This window comes from Phaseolus vulgaris, chromosome 10, assembly GCF_000499845.2.
Source record: "Phaseolus vulgaris cultivar G19833 chromosome 10, P. vulgaris v2.0, whole genome shotgun sequence".
Taxonomy (NCBI): Eukaryota; Viridiplantae; Streptophyta; class Magnoliopsida; order Fabales; family Fabaceae; genus Phaseolus; species Phaseolus vulgaris.
The window spans coordinates 38,801,900-38,821,608 of record NC_023750.2 but is presented as its reverse complement, the minus strand read 5'-3'; the positions used below and the strand labels follow the sequence as shown (position 1 = coordinate 38,821,608).

Genomic DNA, 19,709 nt, shown 5'->3' with positions numbered 1-19,709 from the left:
AGTTATGATAAAAAAAATGTTAATATAACCCATGAATAAAAACTTTAAAATGTAACCACACAAATTTTATATTTTACAGAAAAAGATAAACACTTTTATATTTTGTAACAGTAAATACTTTCCCTTGTTATATGGTAAAAGTACTATGCATGGATATTCAAATGAAGAATGAATAGAGAAAAAGTGAGTGGAAAGTACCCAATTTTATTATGGGCTCAAAAAGTATAAAGGAAACTGCCCCACAAAACAAAACACAACAATTTGTGACTCATGACTCATGAACTTCCGTTACATATATACCACGTTATCTTATGTTACCTATATATATAATATTATATATATATATATAATTCTTCTCTTTCTCACTCTTTTCATATGTTATGTGTTACAACCTCATTTGTCTAAGACTTGGTGTTGCATGTTCTTCTTCTTCTTCAAGCTCCAAATCTTTCATCCTTTGCAGGGTTTTCTGCAACTATTCTTCTCACTGTGAGTATTTGTTTCTCTTCAAGTTTTACTTATGATGTTCTTATACTTTTCAATTACATAGATAATACATTTATCAGTATATGCTTAATGGGTGTTTTCCACCTTCTTCATGCTTATGTCTCTTTCTTTTCTTTACTTTTGCCATTATTCTACTCAAGTTTCTTGATTCTTCATTTTCTGCCCATAAAAGTTCACCACCAGGAAAATGTTCACACACCCTTTCGATTTACAGAAGTTGGAAGAGAGAATGAAAATTTTAAGTGAAAAGATAAAATATAGGTTTCTTCATTAAATAGTGATAAGATGTAAATTTTGAAGAGAAAAACAAGAAAGAAATAAGATTGGGTCTTTGTTTTTTTATAAAAGTGATCCTAAAAATCTTTGCTCAAACCTTGTGGTTATACATTGAGACAGAAAGAGAATAAGTTTTTCTATAAATTATAATCAATGCATGTCTATCATCTTCTCTAATTTATGTAAGAGACATGCGTTTTGTTTATATAATAATAAATTGAGTTAAATGTTTTTCATCTTTGTACTTATGTAAAAAAAAAATTTTTGCTTGTCCTAATTTTAAAATTTGTATACACTTGTAATAAAGAAATTATTAAATGAATCATTGACCATTTTAAGAAAAGAATGAATCATTTTCAAGAAAATCATAAATTAGAAACCAATCTTAGAGATAAAAAATAATTAGTTGTTATAATGACTAAATTATTTTTGTTTCTAAATTAGTTTCTATTATTTTTAATTGGTATTTAATTAGCAATCAAATTTTTTGTTACTAAATTTAGAATCTAAATAATTGGTAGTTGAAACCTTGGTATCTAATAATTAGATACCAATTTAGAAACTACTTTACAATAATATAAACTAATTTATAAACCATTTTTTTTAAGTTTATAAAATGGTATCTAATTTAGTTACTATAACAATTAATCATATTTAGTCTCTAAAATTGATTTTTATTTCAATATTTTCTTATAGTGTAAAAATTGTTTCTTACGTAAAAAAAAATAAAAAATCTTAAGATTCATTCCAATAATTTTTTTTACTATAAATAAAACTCTAAAATTTAGACTAAGAAAAAAAATATATTAACAAAAATATATTTAACCTTAATAATTTTATAAAATTAATTATAAAACCATTCATAAGATAAGAGAGACAAAAAGGAAAAATTAAGGTAGGTGAAAATATGTACTAAAACATTCTTTGTCTTTTTTTTGTCAAAACTTGGTTGTTACTAACATTAGAGTGGTTGAGTTTTGTGTGTAAACCTTTGCCCCTGCAGATGAATTGTGACAGAAACTACTGAAATGAATGAATGAGGATTCATTGAACAATCATGTTTCACATAATACTATGTACCAAATTTACATTCCTACCATTAATAATTTTCCTTTAGAAATGTGAAATCAAAGCATGTGAATGAAATCTGCATTAATAATTATTAATTAATATTCTCTTTTAAACATATGTTTGGTCAGTTAAAATGTGAAATAAACCTCTTTCTATGACTCTAATGCAGCTATTAATGTGAAATATTTTTGTATTTGATTTCGCTATTGATTGACTCAGATGCTTTCATATCTGCCATTTATATGCTACACATGATTATTATAAATTAAAGCTACCCATATATTAATTAATGTTTCGTTTGGTAATTAAAATATTTATTTCAGAGCACATGCTGATAATTAAGAATAATATTCATTTGATAAAATATTAAGTAGAGTATTTAACTATTAACTCTTAGAAAAATATTCTTTTAACAGATGGACATTATAAATGTATCAGTTTACAAATGAGATGTAATATAATATAATTTTAAAATTGTTTTATTTTAATAAAATAACATTTATAAATAAGAGGTGATATAATATAATTTTAAAGTTGTTTTATTTTAATAAAATGTTTTTTTTAATTGTAATATGGTATAAGATTATCACTGTTAAAAGTTAATAGGTGTATTTTGATACTTTTGATATTTAAAAATATATCATAAAATATATCATGAATCCCATGATTTAAAAGATATGTAAGAAATGTCAAATTCTAATTATTTTAAGAATATACTAAATAATAGTATATACATTCACGCTATCAATCTAAATTTATCATATATAACATTTTTTGTCTGATTTTTATAATAACTATTTGAATTTTTTTATCTAATATAATTTATTTGATTGAAAATATTTTTTTTATGGTTTTAGTTCATGAAAATTAAACTTGGAAGAAAATGGTGCAATAGGTTGTTTGACATATAAAAAATATTTATTTTTCTATATATAAATATATTAAAAATATTTATCCTTCACAACACTTTTACTTCTTAACTTTTATTTTAAAAAGTCAAGATGGCATATGGTCCACTTCCTTAATTATTTTTCAAATTAATTAATATATTTACTCCATTTCAAGAATCCCACAATTCTATTAAGAATGAACCATTTCACACTTATCACTCAATTGTTAATTACATTTATTTTTTAGTAAAAACTACTTTTATTTTATATTAGTAATTACGTATATTTGCTTCAACTGTATATAATTTATTTTTTTGAATTATATATTTTCTCATTTATTTATTCTAATTGTTCGTTACAAAAGATATTATATTTTATATTAAGGGCAACATAACCTTTAGACAGAAAAGATGCACTTGTGGTTGTAATTTCCCTTTATTTTTTTTCTCCATATATAGTGGAAAACATGACTCATTACTTGATCATAACATCTTATCGACAACTTTTACATTTAGCAGAGGATTTTTATTTTATTTTATTTACTTATCAATTTATTTGTTGCCCATGATTACCTAGAAAATAAAAATTATACCTACATCCCAAAAGTACACAAGAATATCCTTTCTTTTGAATTTTTTTCCTTATATTTTTTTATTTAATAAAAACGACACATTTAGGATAAGAATTGTGTATTTACTATTTAGAAAACTTTAAGGAATGTTGACACTGAGAATATATATTAAAGTTAAAAAAAAATGTCTCAGAATGATTTCTAATTGAAAATTATTTATTGATTCCTCAAAAAATCTTTTTAAGGTACTTGGTTTGCAAGATCCTTACCATTTTTATTCTTTTAATCGATTAGAATAGTCTAATAAATAATAATAAGTGTGTGCTTGTTTTTTCTGTATATCAAAACTAATTTACAAGATATAAGAAAACATAGTGTCAGAACACTTTTTGTTACAGAACTTTAATACAAGGGAAAGACAGATAAATTATAATTAGATATTTCCCAATTGAATACATCTATTATTAGATTAAGTAATTTGTATTAAAGATGTATATTTTTCCCATTCTTTGTGTGCAGGAAGAAAAAAATCTTGGTTAATTTATGGTATTTATTTTTCTGGTAATTTTGGTTTCAGTGATACTATTGATTACAGAATTATTATTGTTGGAAAATATTGGAAAGTAGTATCTTAATTATGATCAATAATGTAGTTGTAAAGTTTATGGTAAAAAAATGGAGAAATATATAAATCTTCCATTGGTGGAAGATTAAGCAAATGTGGTAGGGATATATATAATTCAAACATATAATGAACATGTGAATACATAATGAAGATTAATATATTTATTGAACATATTAAGTTGAACTTTTGCTTAAATTTATCTGCAAATTACATGGCAGATGCAAGATTCTTTTTGTTTCACATTCCATGATCAATGTGTATAGAGGAAATTTTATTCAAATTGTGCCAAAATATAGTGCCAAACTGGTATAGAAAGTAGAAACCAATGCATGTGAATCATGTATAACACCACTTATTACTGTAAATTAAACACAATTTTTGGTTTTCTTTTTGGTCTATTGATCTCTGCAATTCATTGTATTCCTTCTCTAGCTATTTTCCACACCTCTTGTGCTTCCTTAATTGGCTACTTTTATCCCTTAACTTGTAGCCACAAAAAGAACATGGGGTTTTCTATTCATTGAATTCTGAGTTCATGATGTGGAAACTAATGCAGAATGTGACAGCTTGAGTTTCAGATAAGGAGCTTCTTTTTCTTCTGAAAAAGATAAGGGTATCACGTGGTTTTCACTTTCTTTGTACAATTGCACTTCGTGAACAATAAGAAAGTTCATAGCCAAAGGCAGCCTTTAAAAAACAAAAGCCTTGTGAACTTTCTATATTCTTCTTTTAACGGTCAACTAACACAAACTGCATATACCTGTTTTGTCTCATTTTGTTTGATTTTTATTTTCACCTTTTTTTCCCTATTTAGTGCTTATTAAGACTCAGATTAATTACCCTTTACTCTGATTAGTTTACCTTGAAAACTTTTAATAAACAGATTTAATGTGAAATGTATTGCTTGGATGTATACTAAAAGCAAGACATTATTTCCACCATTAAGTCTCAAACAAACACTTGAATGCAGGTAGCAAAGGATCAGTTTCTGCATCTCAGATGGGATACTTATCACAGCCTTCAGATCACTCAAACATGAAACCAATCTCACTTGCAAAGATTGATGAGAATGGAGGATTATTTTCTTATGCTTCCTGGCTAGTAAGTTTAAAACCTGCATTTGCATAGCAAAAAATATACTCAATATTTAATGATCTATATGATTAGGATATATATAGATGAACTTGTTCTCATATTCTGTAACTTATATATGCATGGTATATCTGCCAGATTTCAACCAATTATGCTTTTGTGTGTCATGCATGATCTATCTGAATGGCTCAATAGTTCTGCCATTGATTTATATATATATTGACCTCTTTATTTGGTTCTTGTTCTTAATTATTATTTTGTGTGGCTGAAAGGGAAAGCACCCTTCTGTGTTGGACAACTTTGAGGAAGTGATGAAGGTTGCTGAAGGGAAAGAGATTGTTGTGTTTTTGGACTATGATGGAACACTCTCACCGATTGTAGATGACCCTGATAAGGCTTACATGAGTGATGCTGTAAGTGCTTTTCATAGGACAATCAACACCACAAGAAAAACTTGTGGTGGCTTTATGAGTCCTAACAAGTTCTGTAGTTTTGGTTTTTCTCTGTTGCTTTGCTTTCATTTTCTCAAAACTTAGTTGTCAATGCCTTTGCAATTTGCAGATGCGCGCAGCTGTGCGTGAAGTTGCTTATTGTTTTCCCACTGCCATTGTTAGTGGAAGGCGTAAGGATAAGGTAATCCACTCACTCAACAGAACAGTGCACTATGCAGACATGAAACATCATCCTTTTTTTGAGGATGCATTGTTTCTCAGCCTTGTATTTTCAGTGCCTTTATTTTCCTCTTGACATGCAGGTGTATGAATTTGTGAAGTTGAGGAATGTTTACTATGCTGGAAGTCATGGTATGGATATATCAACTCCATTAGGGTCTTCAAAATATGAAGATCAGAAGCATCAGATAAAGTGTGTTGATGAAAAGGTTTATATACATCTGCTTTCTCTTTGTACAATAGTTGTGCCTATGTTTGGACAAAACCACATTACAATCAAAAAGGACAATGACAATTACATGATGCTTGTCACAATTTGATTTCCTCATTCATGTCTCATAGTGTGTTACCTTTCTAGGGTAATCATGTTGTTCACTTTCATCCTGCAAAAGAATTTTTGCCAACAATTCAAGAGGTAATTCCTTTTCTGTTCAAAATGAAAATAATCATTTATAGTACTTTGGTCTAACTTGCATTTTGAGTTAAACATGAATAAACTTTTCAATAAATATTCTAGAACAAGAAAGAGTTTAATTTCAGTATACAGCCAATTTAGAGGGTCAATTAATCATAAACCATACACTATTAAATTATTAACTAAAGGAAAATATATCAAACACTTTTGCATGCTTTAACTTCTCCACAGATACCTGTAAACATTCATGAAGTTTATCAGTTGAAAGACTCTTGTGAAATTGATACTGTGCCTTAAATTTCTCTCTTCCACAGTGAAGAGAATTGAATGTTCATATATTTTTGTTTTGCTCATGAATGTTCCACTTGTGTCATGCAGATAATCAAGGTTTTGAAAGAAAATACAAGAAGAATAAAGGGCTCTATGATTGAGGACAACATGTTCTGTGTCACTGTACACTATCGGTGTGTGAAAAATGAAGAGGTATCACCATAAACACTAGACACACAAATCTAATATAAAATCATGACCCTCCTAATATAAAGCTTATGCAATTATTTTGCTGCACAAAATTGTAGGATGTTAGTGTTCTGAGAGAAATGGTGGAGTCCATAATGAAACCTCACCCCAATTTCCACATATCAAGTGGAAGAAAGGTACTAAAAAGGTTGCTAAGATTGCTATTGATGAATACAAAAATGTTGGATTCTTAAACTTGATCTTCATCTTTGATCAGGTTATGGAGATACGTCCAAAAGTAAACTGGGACAAAGGACGTGCTCTTATGTATTTGCTTGACACTCTTGGCTTTGACAACTTCAACAATGTTTTTCCATTGTACCTTGGGGATGATAGAACTGATGAAGATGCTTTTAAGGTACGGTTTAATAAAACAGAACCCTCATGTGTAGAGTTTTACACCTTAACTTTCATAAATGAGGGTAAACACTTTTATATTGTCAATTAAAATTGATTCAGTTATGTGGTGAAATAAATTGAATGAACAGTATTGATGCTAACTGTGATATGTAAATATTGTTGTAAATATTTTTAATATTTTTTTGTAATATTAAAAATGTTAGTTTAGTTAATATCTCCATTTAGTTAGTTTGATTTTTTTTATAACCTTGTTGATATTTTTGGATATAATTAACTCCATCAATAAAATACAATTATAAAATAATTTCTTTCATGGTTTCAAGAAATTAAGGAAATTTTTTATCTTCCTCTTCTAATCATCTTCATTCTTCTATAGTCTTTTTGTTTGTCAACAATGGCTTGACAAACTCATTTCATGGGACTTTCTCAGTTTCTAATATTAAGAAACATATTTTTGTTGTTCTTGAAATGGAAAATGTTCAATATACAACACAAGTTGATATTTTTAAAATTTTGTAAATCTTACACATATCATTTTATTGGAAGATATATAATGATAAGAAATGTTAAGAAAAAGCCAAAAACTTATTAGGAAAAAAATTATGGAGGACTTTTAACACCACGATTCTCTCGTAGATTTATTCTACTTTAAATTATCTTTTAGCACCATATTTGAGTCTGACCCCATTGCAATAGAGGTGTGAGATTGGTTACGAGACATTTTTCAAGATAATCAAAACTCATGTGCGATCATGCTCGAGCAAGAATTCTCCTCCACTTAAATGAAAGATTTTTCAAAGGCATCAACATAATGTCAATGACTCAAAATACTTTTAGATCAATTGAAAAATATTGATGCACCTATTTCAAATCAGTGATTCGTTCTTCAAATGGTGTCTAGACTCACTAATGTATATAAAAGGGTTTGTACATTGATTTAACATAACAAAACAACTCCTTTCCTTCTTTCTATCAAGCGTGTTTCATGCTTACAATATAAGAAACTAATTTGATTAAGATGACAACCATGAGTTTGAATACAACAATGGTTGCGATAACATATAAGGATGTTGATGAGACATTCTTCTATTATGAAAATTCCCCACACAATCAATATGAATAAAGGGTGAAAATCTTAACAACAACGAATGGAGGGAAAGACAATTGCGATGGTGATCATGAGTAGCCAGTAACAATAGAAACAACAGTTCATGACACCCCCTTTACAACAAAAACAATATGTATATTTTGGTTGAAGGTGGATGTCACAACCTTAGGTTATTCCCCTTGTCCATATACATCTTCTCAATGGATTTGTCTAAGTGACCCAATAAAATAAGGAGTTTTAGGCCAACATCTACAAGTTATGTTGCCAATACATCTATAGATATTGAGGTTGTTATGCATGTAATGTTGATCAACATTCCTCATGAAAATTAGTATATGGATAACAAAGCAACATATCAAGATAATCTTTCATCTTATTTTAATATGAGAAATTTAAATGGCAATATTATTATTGGTAGTGTACAAGAAATTCTAATTGGAGGTTATGTAAAATCATACCTTTCCACCATCATATCCACCATTAAATTTAGAAAATGTCCTACATGCCCCAAAACTTGTAAATTTTTTTGATCTGTGTGCATTCTTTCACAACCAACAATCATGTGTTCCATTGTCATCCATTTTAGAAGCTATCACTCAAACTCTATGACACACTAGATTGAGTCACTCAGGAACATCTATTTTATTCTCTCTTAGCAAGAATAAATATATTCCTTATACACACTTATCATCATCTATTGTTTAAGTTTGAAGTGTTTGGAAAACATGTCAAAAAGCTCTTTTATATTCCATCTTCTAATACTTTGATGTCTTTTAACATTATGCATAGTGATTTATTCACTTCTCCAACTTTAACACAATAAAACATAACTATTATATTCTTATTTTGGATGACTATTCTAATTTCTTTTAGACTTTCCCATTAACGAAAAATCTCAATTTGAGAAAAATATTAAATGTTTTCATGTGAAAATGAATAATGAATAACTAGTAATGATAACCTTTCTTTTGAACATTCTCCCAAACAATTCCCTTAACACAGAAATCTCCAACACAAATTTTATATTATTGGGACCCTACTTATACGTATTTATAGATTTTCCATTCTTTATGCTACTCTTTCAATGTGTGCTTTTAGTTATCCATCTAATCATCGACGATTTCTTAAGTCCAAAATAATTATTTTAAAACATGTCATTTTTATGAATCCCAAATTCATTTTTTAAAATACATACGTCTTTTTGTACTATATATGATTTTTTGAGTAATTGATTTTTTTTTTCTTACATCAATGGAAAAATAAATCCATGCAATCTACCAACACAACCAAATTTTCTTTCTGCAGTTCACACCCACATTGAAATGTATATACATTTTGTACGTCAAAAATTTATTTGTCGACTAATTTGTATCTTTCATGTTTACTCTTGTTATCAAATTGTTGACAGTTTCATTAAATAGCTTCTGCAAATACTTTTTAATGATTTTTTAAGTCAATCTCAACATATGAGAACCTCCATTTTCACGGTGGAATATAATAAAATATGCAATATTCTTGTGAATATTTTTTTTATAATCTATATTTAGTTAATTAACTTAATTGTCTTACTTATTTCACAGCCTTTAATTATAGTAATATTTTTTTTATATAATTAACCCACAATCATACAATAATTTCTTTAATTTATATAATTTTAGAGAATAGAAATTCCTGAATTTTTGTGTGACTAATTTTGAGGGGGAAATATTTATGAGTGCTTTTTCTTTTCTCTATTCTTGAAAGCTTAACTGATTTGAAAAATATTTTGTAATGTTTGCTAATTAATTCTAGATAGATTATATACTTTAGTAGTAAAATGATTTTAATTCTTGTAATGAGTGAGTTTTGATTATTATTTATAGAAAAAAACTTTATTTTGTTAATTTAAAATGTAAAACTATTAGTTTCGACCTTTAGGATTATATGAAACTAGTTAACTAGTTATTTATTGAAAAAAGTTAAACAGGTTATTATATTTCTATTGCAATATAATATCAACATGTATTATTTTATAAACTTCACAGTCAATCTTAAAATAAATTATAGACACATAAAAAGAGTGATTTATTTTTTTTTAAATAAAAAGAAAAGTATTCTACACACACAAACTAAATTTTACATATTTTATTGAAACTAATAAATTTTTAATAAACTAAAAAGTAAAAAAAAATGTTTATAAGAATGAGAACCAAAATTTACTAATTTTATATAAAAATTTATTTTTATTAACAAAAAAAAAATCAAATAATGTGAAATATTTTAAGGATATTTCAACCTTTTAAAACAGACACATGATTTTAACATACTGATAGTTATAAATATTTGTACATAATGAAGACATAACAATGGTTTTTGTGTTGATGAAATGCATGCAGGTTATAAGAGACATTGGACATGGTTTTCCCATTGTTGTTTCTTCCATTGCAAAGGAGACTGAAGCTTCATTTTCCCTGCGTGACCCTTCTGATGTGCTGGCTTTCTTGCTTCGTTTAACAAAATGGAAGAAGAACCTGTTACACAAAACTAAATAAAACCTCAGAAGGGTGAAGTCTAGGCTAATTTGCTGCTTTTAAATTTGACAAATTGGCCTTTTTTTTTATTATTTTGTAGAGGACAGAAGCAAGAGGATTGATACTGACAAAATTATAAGATACAAACTTTAACTTCATATGTTTAGATTTTGATAAAGTACAACCGATTCATAGGTTTTGTATTTACATTTTTTTTTTCTTCAAACTCAAGTTGGAACCCCTTTAACTAGTGTTCATCTTATTTGAAATTTTGAATATTTTTGGATTGAACTATTAGTAAGATTAAGATTTTCTATTCTTTGCTGTATAAGTCAAAACATGAATTGAAATAATGATTTAGTGTAGTACTAAATGAAGGTCTATTTTTATAACAAAAATGATTATTTCACAACGAGTTGAAAATGAATTTTACAGAATCTACCGTGCATTTCAATTATCAAATTTTGAATTTCTCCACCTCAATATTTCGATCATACATTCGAATAGAAAATCATTTCTCACACTACGTATATGCAGTTGTAATTTTTTTTTATATAAAGTTTTTGTATTAAACATCATTACAACGACATCCCAAGTAATAACAATCATATGTCATCACATAAAAAGAAATATTATTTTAAATACAAATTTTGAGTTTTTTTTATTTAGATGATTAGGTAAATGGTCTCATAGCCTTATTTTCACGAGACATGCGTAGTCAGATATTATTAAAAATTTCGAAATGTGAAATATGAGGTTACATGAAGAAAATATGGGGTGCAAAAAAAAATTTATACATTTTAAAGTTATGGGGGTTATGCGGACCAAACCACCCTGCCCAACCTTTTTTTAAGCAGTGCACGACCCGCCTCACTTTGTCACCCCTAGTTAAGGATGACAATGCGGGGCGAGTCATGTAGGCCGGCTCGCCTCCCGCTACTATAAAGTGCGTGACGGACTCACTAATCTAACCCGCTAAATCACTTTGGCCCGCCCCAAATAACCTGCAGCCCGTGCAGGCCAACAACGAGGCGAGGTGGGTTGGCCCGCGTAAATAAAAAATAATTAACTTTTTTTGTAAAAAAAAGAAATCATATCCCATTCACTCATTATTACCGTGTGACTTTTTTGTTGTTTTATTTGAAAAAATTGAATTTAATGTATTAAGAAAAGGAATGTTTTATTTTAATCATCTAAAGGAGTTAATATTAAGAATGATAATGAATTTAGTTTTATGTAAAGTCTTATATTTAAAAAATTTAATAAAAAAATAATATAAAAAATATATTTCAATAGGATAGTTAAAAAATTAGTCATCTTCATTAAAATATTTTGTAGCGAAATTTTGATAAGATACTCTTATACATTTACATAAAAATAAATGCAAAACAAAACTTTAATTAGTTTTAATCAAGTCTCCTAACAACCCTCATACTTGAATTTATATTTTTATCTTAATTAAATGAATTGAAATAGGGATAAAATTTTAATTATTCAGTAGTAGGAATAAGTTTTTTATAATTAATGAAATTTTAATTTTTGAAAAAAAATCTTATGCGAATTAGCCCGCATATTACTTCTTATGTGGGATGGATCAGTGAAATGAGTCTGCACTCTTAGCACGAGGTGGACTTGCGGGACGGACTAGCATTACTCAGCATTATTAACACTAAAAGAGTTATTGAAAATATTATTTTAAGTATTAATATAAGGAATAAATTATACAATTTATAAAATTAAGTTAAATATTCGCTTTAATAATTTTAATATTTGAGTGAATTTTTGGTTGAATGTTTATATTTAATACTCACAATAATTTAATTTTTTCCCATGATTTTTTTTTGAACGTATTTAAAAAATGCGATTTTTTTGAAGAAAATAAATTATATTTTAAATTAACATTTGTATTATTTAATTTTTAAAAAAATATAATTCTGTTTTAAAATACATTAAAATTTGTTTTAATATATTTACTAAAAAATATATTTTGAAATATGATTTACCTATATTGATATGTTTCTCAAAAGGTATACATTTCTAGGTCTACATTTTCATCCTCCAATTAAAAAAAAATAGTATATGTTCACATTACCTTATCATAATTTTTAAAATTTAGTACTAAACATTTTAGTTAAAGAACCAACATTAAAAATATAAAATACGAACTTTTAGATATTAAGACATTCTTCAAATTTTGACAAAAAAAAAAGAGTTTAAAAAAGAAAATATAAATCCTTAAACCCTAATTCCCTCCATCGATTCCCTCCACAAAACCCTCGTTGGTTGTGACTTCTGAACGAACCCACACACTCTTATCTCTCTTCTTCTGCTCTGCTGCTGCTATGCACACAAAGCTGTTGACCCAAATTCGTCTTCTTCATCCCCTTCTTCCCATGAAGCCTCGCACACTTCCTCTTCTCTCTCGCGCCATCTTCTTCCCTCCCTCCAAGTTCCTCCGAACCGCAGCAACCTTTAAAGCTCGCGCCTTTTCCGCCCGGGTCAGTGCCCACGCCCGCGACAAGATTCCGGTTCGCCCCTCCAAGAGCCTCGTCGACGACGAGGCTGAACTCAGTGACTGGGTCGATGAGTTGCGGACCGGCCGGGTCGACCGCTTCCAACGGCTCGGCAGCGACGACGATGAAGGCCGCGAAACCCGGCCGCCGCGGAGGAATAACAATAGGGCTTCCCCCAATTTGGGGAAGAGGAGGGGCGAGGATTTGATGAGGGGAAGGCAGAATGCGGGTGCGAGGAGAAAGTTTCAACCTCGGAGTGACGACGATGAGGAAATGGTGGAGAGTGGAAGGAAGTTCAAGGGTGGTGGCGTTGGAACGTTTCTCAGCGAAGATGATAGTGAAGATGAAAACAGTGATGGGAGTGAGGAGGAGGAGATATTGAACAAGAGTAGAACCGCTTTGTTTGGAAAACAAAACGGTCTGAAGCCGAAGACTGTTGAACCGACTCCTAGACCATCTTCTCCTGGAGGTTCTGATTCTTATCTGAGTGAATCAAGGTGTGTTCATTGTACCATTAATGTTTCTGTTATGCTACTTGGAGTAGTTTTGGAGTATGTTTGAACAAAGTTCTCCATTAAACAGTTTTAGGAGAGAAAAAATAATATTAAAAATAAAAAATTAGTTTCTCCATAAGTTAAAATATGTTTACGTGAAGCTTGTCTAAATATGCTCTAGTTGTTTGTTTCCTTGCTTGTGTGAATGTATCGAGTCTATTGGTTATTATTGCATAATGCACTTGTTTGGCTAGCTGACACAACATTACTGTAGCTGGTAGTACTTGTTTGAAACGTGTATGTAGGCTTGAGGTGACAAAAGGAACCCAGTTTGCTAATTGAATTTGGGTTTTTTTGGCTTGACCTGTTATTGCTCTGGACTCGAGTTGGACTGAGTTGTCTGTCTTGGGATTTTTCGGATTGCAAGCCTTGAGATGTGGAACAAAGTGAAAAAGAAAGGGATGAGAGGGTGTCTATTGTTCAATACAATTTTTTTCTAGATTGAATGGATACTGTCAACTTTGTGTTTGTCAATGAATGGGATTATGCAACTGTACTTACTGGGTTGTTGTTGTTCCATACCTTCCATGCATGAAGTTGGAAATTGGTTATGGATACTCTCATGGTGGGCACATGTTAAAAGCTAGTTGTCTTTGATTTATAGAGGAGGATAGGAATGAAATTAATATGAAGAGAAAGGAGAGCCTTTTGCTTGTATATTTGTGATGTTTACCTTATGTGCTCTGGCATATACTTTAATCTTATTATGCTATGCTGCTGTCGGGTTATGAATGTCTGATTTTTGAGGTGTGATGCCACAGATTTGACCAATGTTCAGTCTCCCCACTGTCACTAAAAGGAATCAAGGATGCTGGATATGAGAAAATGACGGTTGTGCAGGAGGCTACTCTTCCAGTAATTCTCAAAGGTTGGTCTTTTTTCCTTGGCCATGGAGAATGGAGCCATAAGAAAACGATTTTACGATATAATGTCATTTTTTGTGGCTATGCTTTGCCTGTTTGTAAGAGATGTCATGTCATATGATTTTGTCAAACCCTGTGACCTTTTCTTCTCTTCCTTTTGGTATCCTTTTTGTCTTGAGTTTATAATTTGTGTTGCAAATATCATACTATGTTAAGAGTCTGTATTTAAAATATTGAGCTATCTAATTGATAATATTAAACTAGAACTTATTCCAGCTCTGGTCCACATTGTTCTCATATTTATTGAGTTTATTTATTATTGGGGCACTTATTCCGATTAACATTTTTAGGTAAGGATGTCCTTGCCAAGGCCAGGACAGGCACTGGAAAAACAGTAGCATTTTTGGTAAGTCTCTTGGTGTGTGTTTGCCTAAGTAAATTGGTGGTTAATTGCCTCTTTATATTGGGACGTTTCTTCATATTCATTTATGGGTGACAATTAATGTAAGAAACAGTTGACACAAGGGATACATTTGAAATAAGCAAACTACTTCATTGGACCACTCTGCTTAATTTCTTGGGCTTCAGAACAGAGTTGGATATTTTATCATGATTCATGACAATTGGGCAATTCTTGCTTGCTTCTATTTTCTTTTCAATTGTTTTTGTTTTTAGGCATGGAGGCTGCTATAACATTTTTTAACTAGTCTGCAGTGGGAGTATTAAAGAATCTTCTATGTTGATCAACAAATACCTTTAAAAGTTTTAAAATACTGATTAAAATGTCTAATAAAAGAATACATGAAAAGGTCTACTTGAGATTCAACTTAATAGCACAAATCGTTGTGCTGGAAACTAATCTATTGTTTTGTTGCACCTGTAGTAACAGATGAATAGTAGTTTTTTACTCTTAATTTTTTAAGTGTTTTTATTCAGCTTCCGTCAATTGAAGTTGTGGTAAAGTCACCTCCAAGTGATCGTGATAATAGGCGGCCACCAATTTTTGTTCTTGTCATATGCCCAACTCGAGAACTTGCAAGTCAGGCTGCTGCAGAGGCCAATAAACTGCTTAAGTATCATCCTGCCATTGGTGTTCAAGTTGTGATTGGAGGCACAAGACTTGCTCTAGAACAGAAGCGAATGCAAGCAAATCCTTGCCAGGTAAACTCTTCTCATTGCTACCAAAGTTTATTTTATGTTGTTATTAGTTACTGTATGCCTCCATATGGCCCATAATCTATTCTGAAATATCCCTACGCTACTAAACAGTCTTGACGTAAAATTGCTGTACATATTATTGTTGGCACATTTGTGTTCCAGCTGTCACAAATTGTAGGATCTTTTTTTTGACCAAACATATTAGATTAAAACTTATTTTTATCATCATCATAAGTTTCTTTACTAATTTCTGTTAAACATCAAGAGACAAAAAGCACCAAATTTATGTTGGTGTATAAGTGTTTTAGCAAAAGATTTTTATGAGTATCACCTGACTGTAGCCTAAAACTAGTAGCATCTTGATATTTTAATTTGATTTAAGGCTTTTGATCTATTATTTATTTGCATCCTCATCCTCATATAGCTAACTACTAACTAGTTTCCAGACTTTGTTGATTAAATATTTAGTTGTGATAATAAGGTCACATGTTCTGTTCACACACACCGTTAACTTCCAGTTGCATGCTGTATACAGATCCTTGTGGCTACTCCTGGAAGGCTTAGAGACCATATTGAGAATACTGCTGGTTTTGCATCTAGGCTGATGGGTGTGAAGGTTTTGGTGCTTGATGAAGCTGATCATTTACTTGACATGGGATTTCGCAAAGACATTGAAAAGATAATTGCAGCAGTCCCTAAACAACGACAAACTCTTATGTTTTCTGCCACAGTTCCAGAAGAGGTATTTTTTTTTCTTTACCTTTTTATTTTATGGTCGTATGTTTCTTGTTTAGAAAAGATAGAAGTATTGAGCTTATTCTGGTAATTTATTGTTGCAAAGGTACGTCAAGTTTGTCATATTGCTTTGAGAAGGGATCACGAATTTATCAATACAGTTCAAGAGGGTAGTGAAGAGACACATTCTCAGGTAATTGTTTATAATTTTCACGCTAAATAACTAACAAGGTACTTGCATGGTTGAGGTAATGAATGCGCATTTTGCTAGAACCAGTATAATGTCTTTTTATGATATTTATTTATGGGGTTTTGAATCATTTCAGGTCCGCCAGACGCATTTAGTTGCTCCATTGGACAAGCATTTCCCTTTACTATATGTTCTTCTGAAGGACCACATTGCAGATGATGTTGATTACAAGGTATGTTTTCCAATATACACCTTCAAGACATATAACATGATTAACAAGCAAGGCTATAATTTTTTATTGCTCTATTACTGGTTAAATTCTATGTGATAAGACAACAAAATATTTTACTTTTTCATTCACAGTTCACATATTTTACAAAGATATGAATGTATTGGTTTATCAGGTTCTTGTTTTCTGCACAACTGCTATGGTCACTAGACTTGTTTCTGAACTTCTTGGTGAGTTGAACTTGAATGTGAGAGAAATCCATTCAAGAAAGCCTCAGAGTTATAGAACCAGAGTCTCTGAGGAATTTCGGAAGTCAAAGGGTCTCATCCTGGTTACTTCAGATGTATCTGCACGTGGAGTTGATTATCCAGATGTCACTCTTGTTATACAGGTAATAGCTACAGATGTATCTGCCTGCGATACACATTCCCAATATCATTATTCTGATATTTGTAATCAGCCTTTGCAAACCATGATAACAGGCATCCTAGGACGCTTTATATGGGTTATATTTTTAACATTTTACCTTTTATCATGAAAATCAATGAATATTTGAAAGAATGCTCGATACATTATACATTTGCTGAAAGGTGACACCTGTGGGCATTGTTGAGAAGTTAAAACACAGGCTATTATACGATAAAAGTAATTATTTTGTTTCGTCTTTCCTACATTTGTCAAATGGACAGGTTGGTTTGCCAACAGATAGAGAACAGTATATACATCGCCTGGGTAGAACTGGCCGAAGAGGGAAAGAAGGGCAGGGCATACTGCTGCTGGCTCCTTGGGAAGAGTTCTTTTTGTCTACCATAAAAGATTTGCCTATTGAGCAAGTTCCCGTGGTACCTTCAGTTGATCCTGATACTAAGAGAAAGGTATTACTTTTCACTGGAGACACTTTTTTAGATCAAAACCTCGTTTTAGACTTTTAGTCCCTTTGATGGTAAGCGCTTGTCATTTAAGTTCCTAATTTGATCAAATTTTCACTTCTGTCTCCAATTTTAGGTGTTCACTGTAGTCCTTCTCTACTAACTTTCCACTTTTGTTCCTTTGGTGGTTGTCGCTTGTCATTTTAGTTCCTAAATCATAAAATCACTTTGGTCTTCGATTTTGCAAAGTCTTGTTCGCTTTATCATTGACAGGGACTATAATAAATGTCTTGTTGAAAAATAACTGTTAGAATTAGTATTCAAGACCTTGTTCAAAAGTGTTAGAGGGCCTAGATTGAATGGTCTGTTTGTCCAAAAACTATCTTGACACTTTTGATTCATGACTCTTGCTTATGCCGTCTAACTTGTTTTCACCCACCAATGTGAGACTTGTTATCCAACATTAGCTTGGGATTATGTTCCTTTTCTCAAGTTCTATAAACCATTACCCTTGTATCTTTAGGAGACTAAAGTTTGGGTTCATATTTTTTTTCCATCTCCTGTTTTGGCATGTTTATCAAGGAATGAATTTGGAGCCATATATGACAACCACATTTTTGGTGTTTACAGGTAGAAAAAGCTCTATCCCATGTGGATATGAAGAACAAAGAAGCAGCATATCAGGCATGGCTTGGTTACTACAATTCGAACAAGAAAGTGGGGCGTGACAAGCATAGGCTAGTGGAGCTTGCAAACGAGTTCAGTCGAAGCATGGGGCTTGATAACCCTCCAGCTGTAGCTAAGATAGTCCTTGGCAAGATGGGCCTCAGGAATATCCCTGGTTTACGTTCCAAATAGCTTATTCTTTCAATTCTGTCAAATATGTATTCATTTTTAGTCTTAATGCTCATTCACAATTAATTGTAAGACTGCAGAGACATCAAAATAGAATTATATCATTGTGTGTTTATCTTGGCTATTCTACTTCTTAATTATATCATTCAACCAACCAAAATACACCATCTATTCAACTTCATGCTGGTTGAATTTGTTGTCATTCACTATATAGCGATTTCAAATGAATCAAACCCCTTGATGTTGGTGAATATTAGGTGGAAGGGAGATGGCAGTTTGCAAGAGGTATATTAGGAATAATGTACAAGTAAAGAAATTATATTCAAATCTTGGTGTTTAAGTTTGCTGGGTTACTAGTTTTACTCATACTATATTTATAAAAATATTCCTATCTTGTCAGATTAAAATATTAGTACATTCTTATAATTATTGTTATGACTAATTTACCTATGATTAATGAAATATTTTACTCTAAATTAGTTATATTTATAAAATATTTTTCCATACGAACATATAAATGAGAACTCAAATTCAAAAGTATATGCTTAAAGGATAACATTTTGCAAGGTTATCTTGGTTGAATCCAACTTCAGCACATCTAACTATAATATCGATAAAGTGATATGATATAATATGAATAAAGAAATACACAAAAGTTACAAGTGCTAATAAAGTGTTCGTATATTATGATTTTATGACAAAGTATTACCAAGTCTTTGGACAGTCCCTCTTTTTTTTTACAGTAACAAGACAAATTGTGTTTTGTTTTATATAAGGATAGATACATCTATATATAAAACCTTGTTTTTTTCTCTTTCTTTTATTTTCGTTTCAGTGCAAACAACTTCAAATAGTACTTTATTTTTCTGTTTTATTTATTTTTGCTACTTCTTACATCCAAAAAAATACAAACTACAAACCAAATAGAATTTGGAGTTCGAGTTTTACTACCTATAAAATATATTTAGCTCTAAAACTTAGGTTAAGCTTATTTATACTTAATTTATGAAAAGGCTATAATATCCTTAAATAGTTAATATATATATATATATATATATATTGTATTTGTAATAAAAAATTGAACACGGTTATTGTACTAAAGTTCAAATTCAATTTGTTCGCAGTATT

At 30.3% G+C, this 19,709-nt stretch overlaps 2 protein-coding genes across 3 annotated transcripts; both read left to right on the top strand.

Annotated features, from left to right (window-relative positions):
* The first annotated feature begins 374 nt into the window (after positions 1 to 374).
* On the top strand, positions 375 to 10,863 carry LOC137819645 (probable trehalose-phosphate phosphatase C). Of its 2 annotated transcripts, XM_068623548.1 has the most exons (10): positions 375 to 489; positions 4,911 to 5,041; positions 5,305 to 5,445; positions 5,594 to 5,665; positions 5,787 to 5,912; positions 6,062 to 6,118; positions 6,497 to 6,601; positions 6,697 to 6,774; positions 6,855 to 6,995; positions 10,481 to 10,863. In XM_068623548.1, exons 1-10 carry the CDS (start codon positions 381 to 383, stop codon positions 10,634 to 10,636), a joined length of 1,116 nt encoding a protein of 371 aa, XP_068479649.1. In that variant the 5' UTR covers positions 375 to 380; the 3' UTR covers positions 10,637 to 10,863. The 2 variants fall into 2 exon arrangements, with proteins under 2 accessions (XP_068479649.1, XP_068479650.1); XM_068623549.1 differs by lacking the exon at positions 6,062 to 6,118 and having other exon boundaries at positions 10,481 to 10,761.
* Positions 10,864 to 12,797: 1,934 nt separating this feature from the next.
* Positions 12,798 to 18,696, top strand: LOC137818641 (DEAD-box ATP-dependent RNA helicase 31-like). Its single transcript, XM_068622176.1, has 10 exons — positions 12,798 to 13,625; positions 14,444 to 14,550; positions 14,896 to 14,951; positions 15,482 to 15,706; positions 16,239 to 16,445; positions 16,545 to 16,631; positions 16,765 to 16,860; positions 17,033 to 17,248; positions 17,547 to 17,732; positions 18,357 to 18,696. Exons 1-10 carry the CDS (start codon positions 12,958 to 12,960, stop codon positions 18,582 to 18,584), a joined length of 2,076 nt encoding a protein of 691 aa, XP_068478277.1. The 5' UTR covers positions 12,798 to 12,957; the 3' UTR covers positions 18,585 to 18,696.
* Positions 18,697 to 19,709: the final 1,013 nt, after the last annotated feature.

Excerpts from the sequence above, each read along its gene's own strand:
- LOC137818641 (XM_068622176.1), top strand. The coding sequence starts at position 12,958 with ATGCACACAAAGCTGTTGACCCAAATTCGTCTTCTTCATCCCCTTCTT. Across the intron at positions 13,626-14,443 it reads TCTTATCTGAGTGAATCAAG|ATTTGACCAATGTTCAGTCT; the intron begins GTGTGTTCATTG and ends GTGATGCCACAG. Across the intron at positions 14,952-15,481 it reads GAAAAACAGTAGCATTTTTG|CTTCCGTCAATTGAAGTTGT; the intron begins GTAAGTCTCTTG and ends GTTTTTATTCAG.
- LOC137819645 (XM_068623548.1), top strand. The coding sequence starts at position 381 with ATGTGTTACAACCTCATTTGTCTAAGACTTGGTGTTGCATGTTCTTCT. Across the intron at positions 6,602-6,696 it reads GGTGTGTGAAAAATGAAGAG|GATGTTAGTGTTCTGAGAGA; the intron begins GTATCACCATAA and ends ACAAAATTGTAG. Across the intron at positions 6,996-10,480 it reads CTGATGAAGATGCTTTTAAG|GTTATAAGAGACATTGGACA; the intron begins GTACGGTTTAAT and ends AAATGCATGCAG.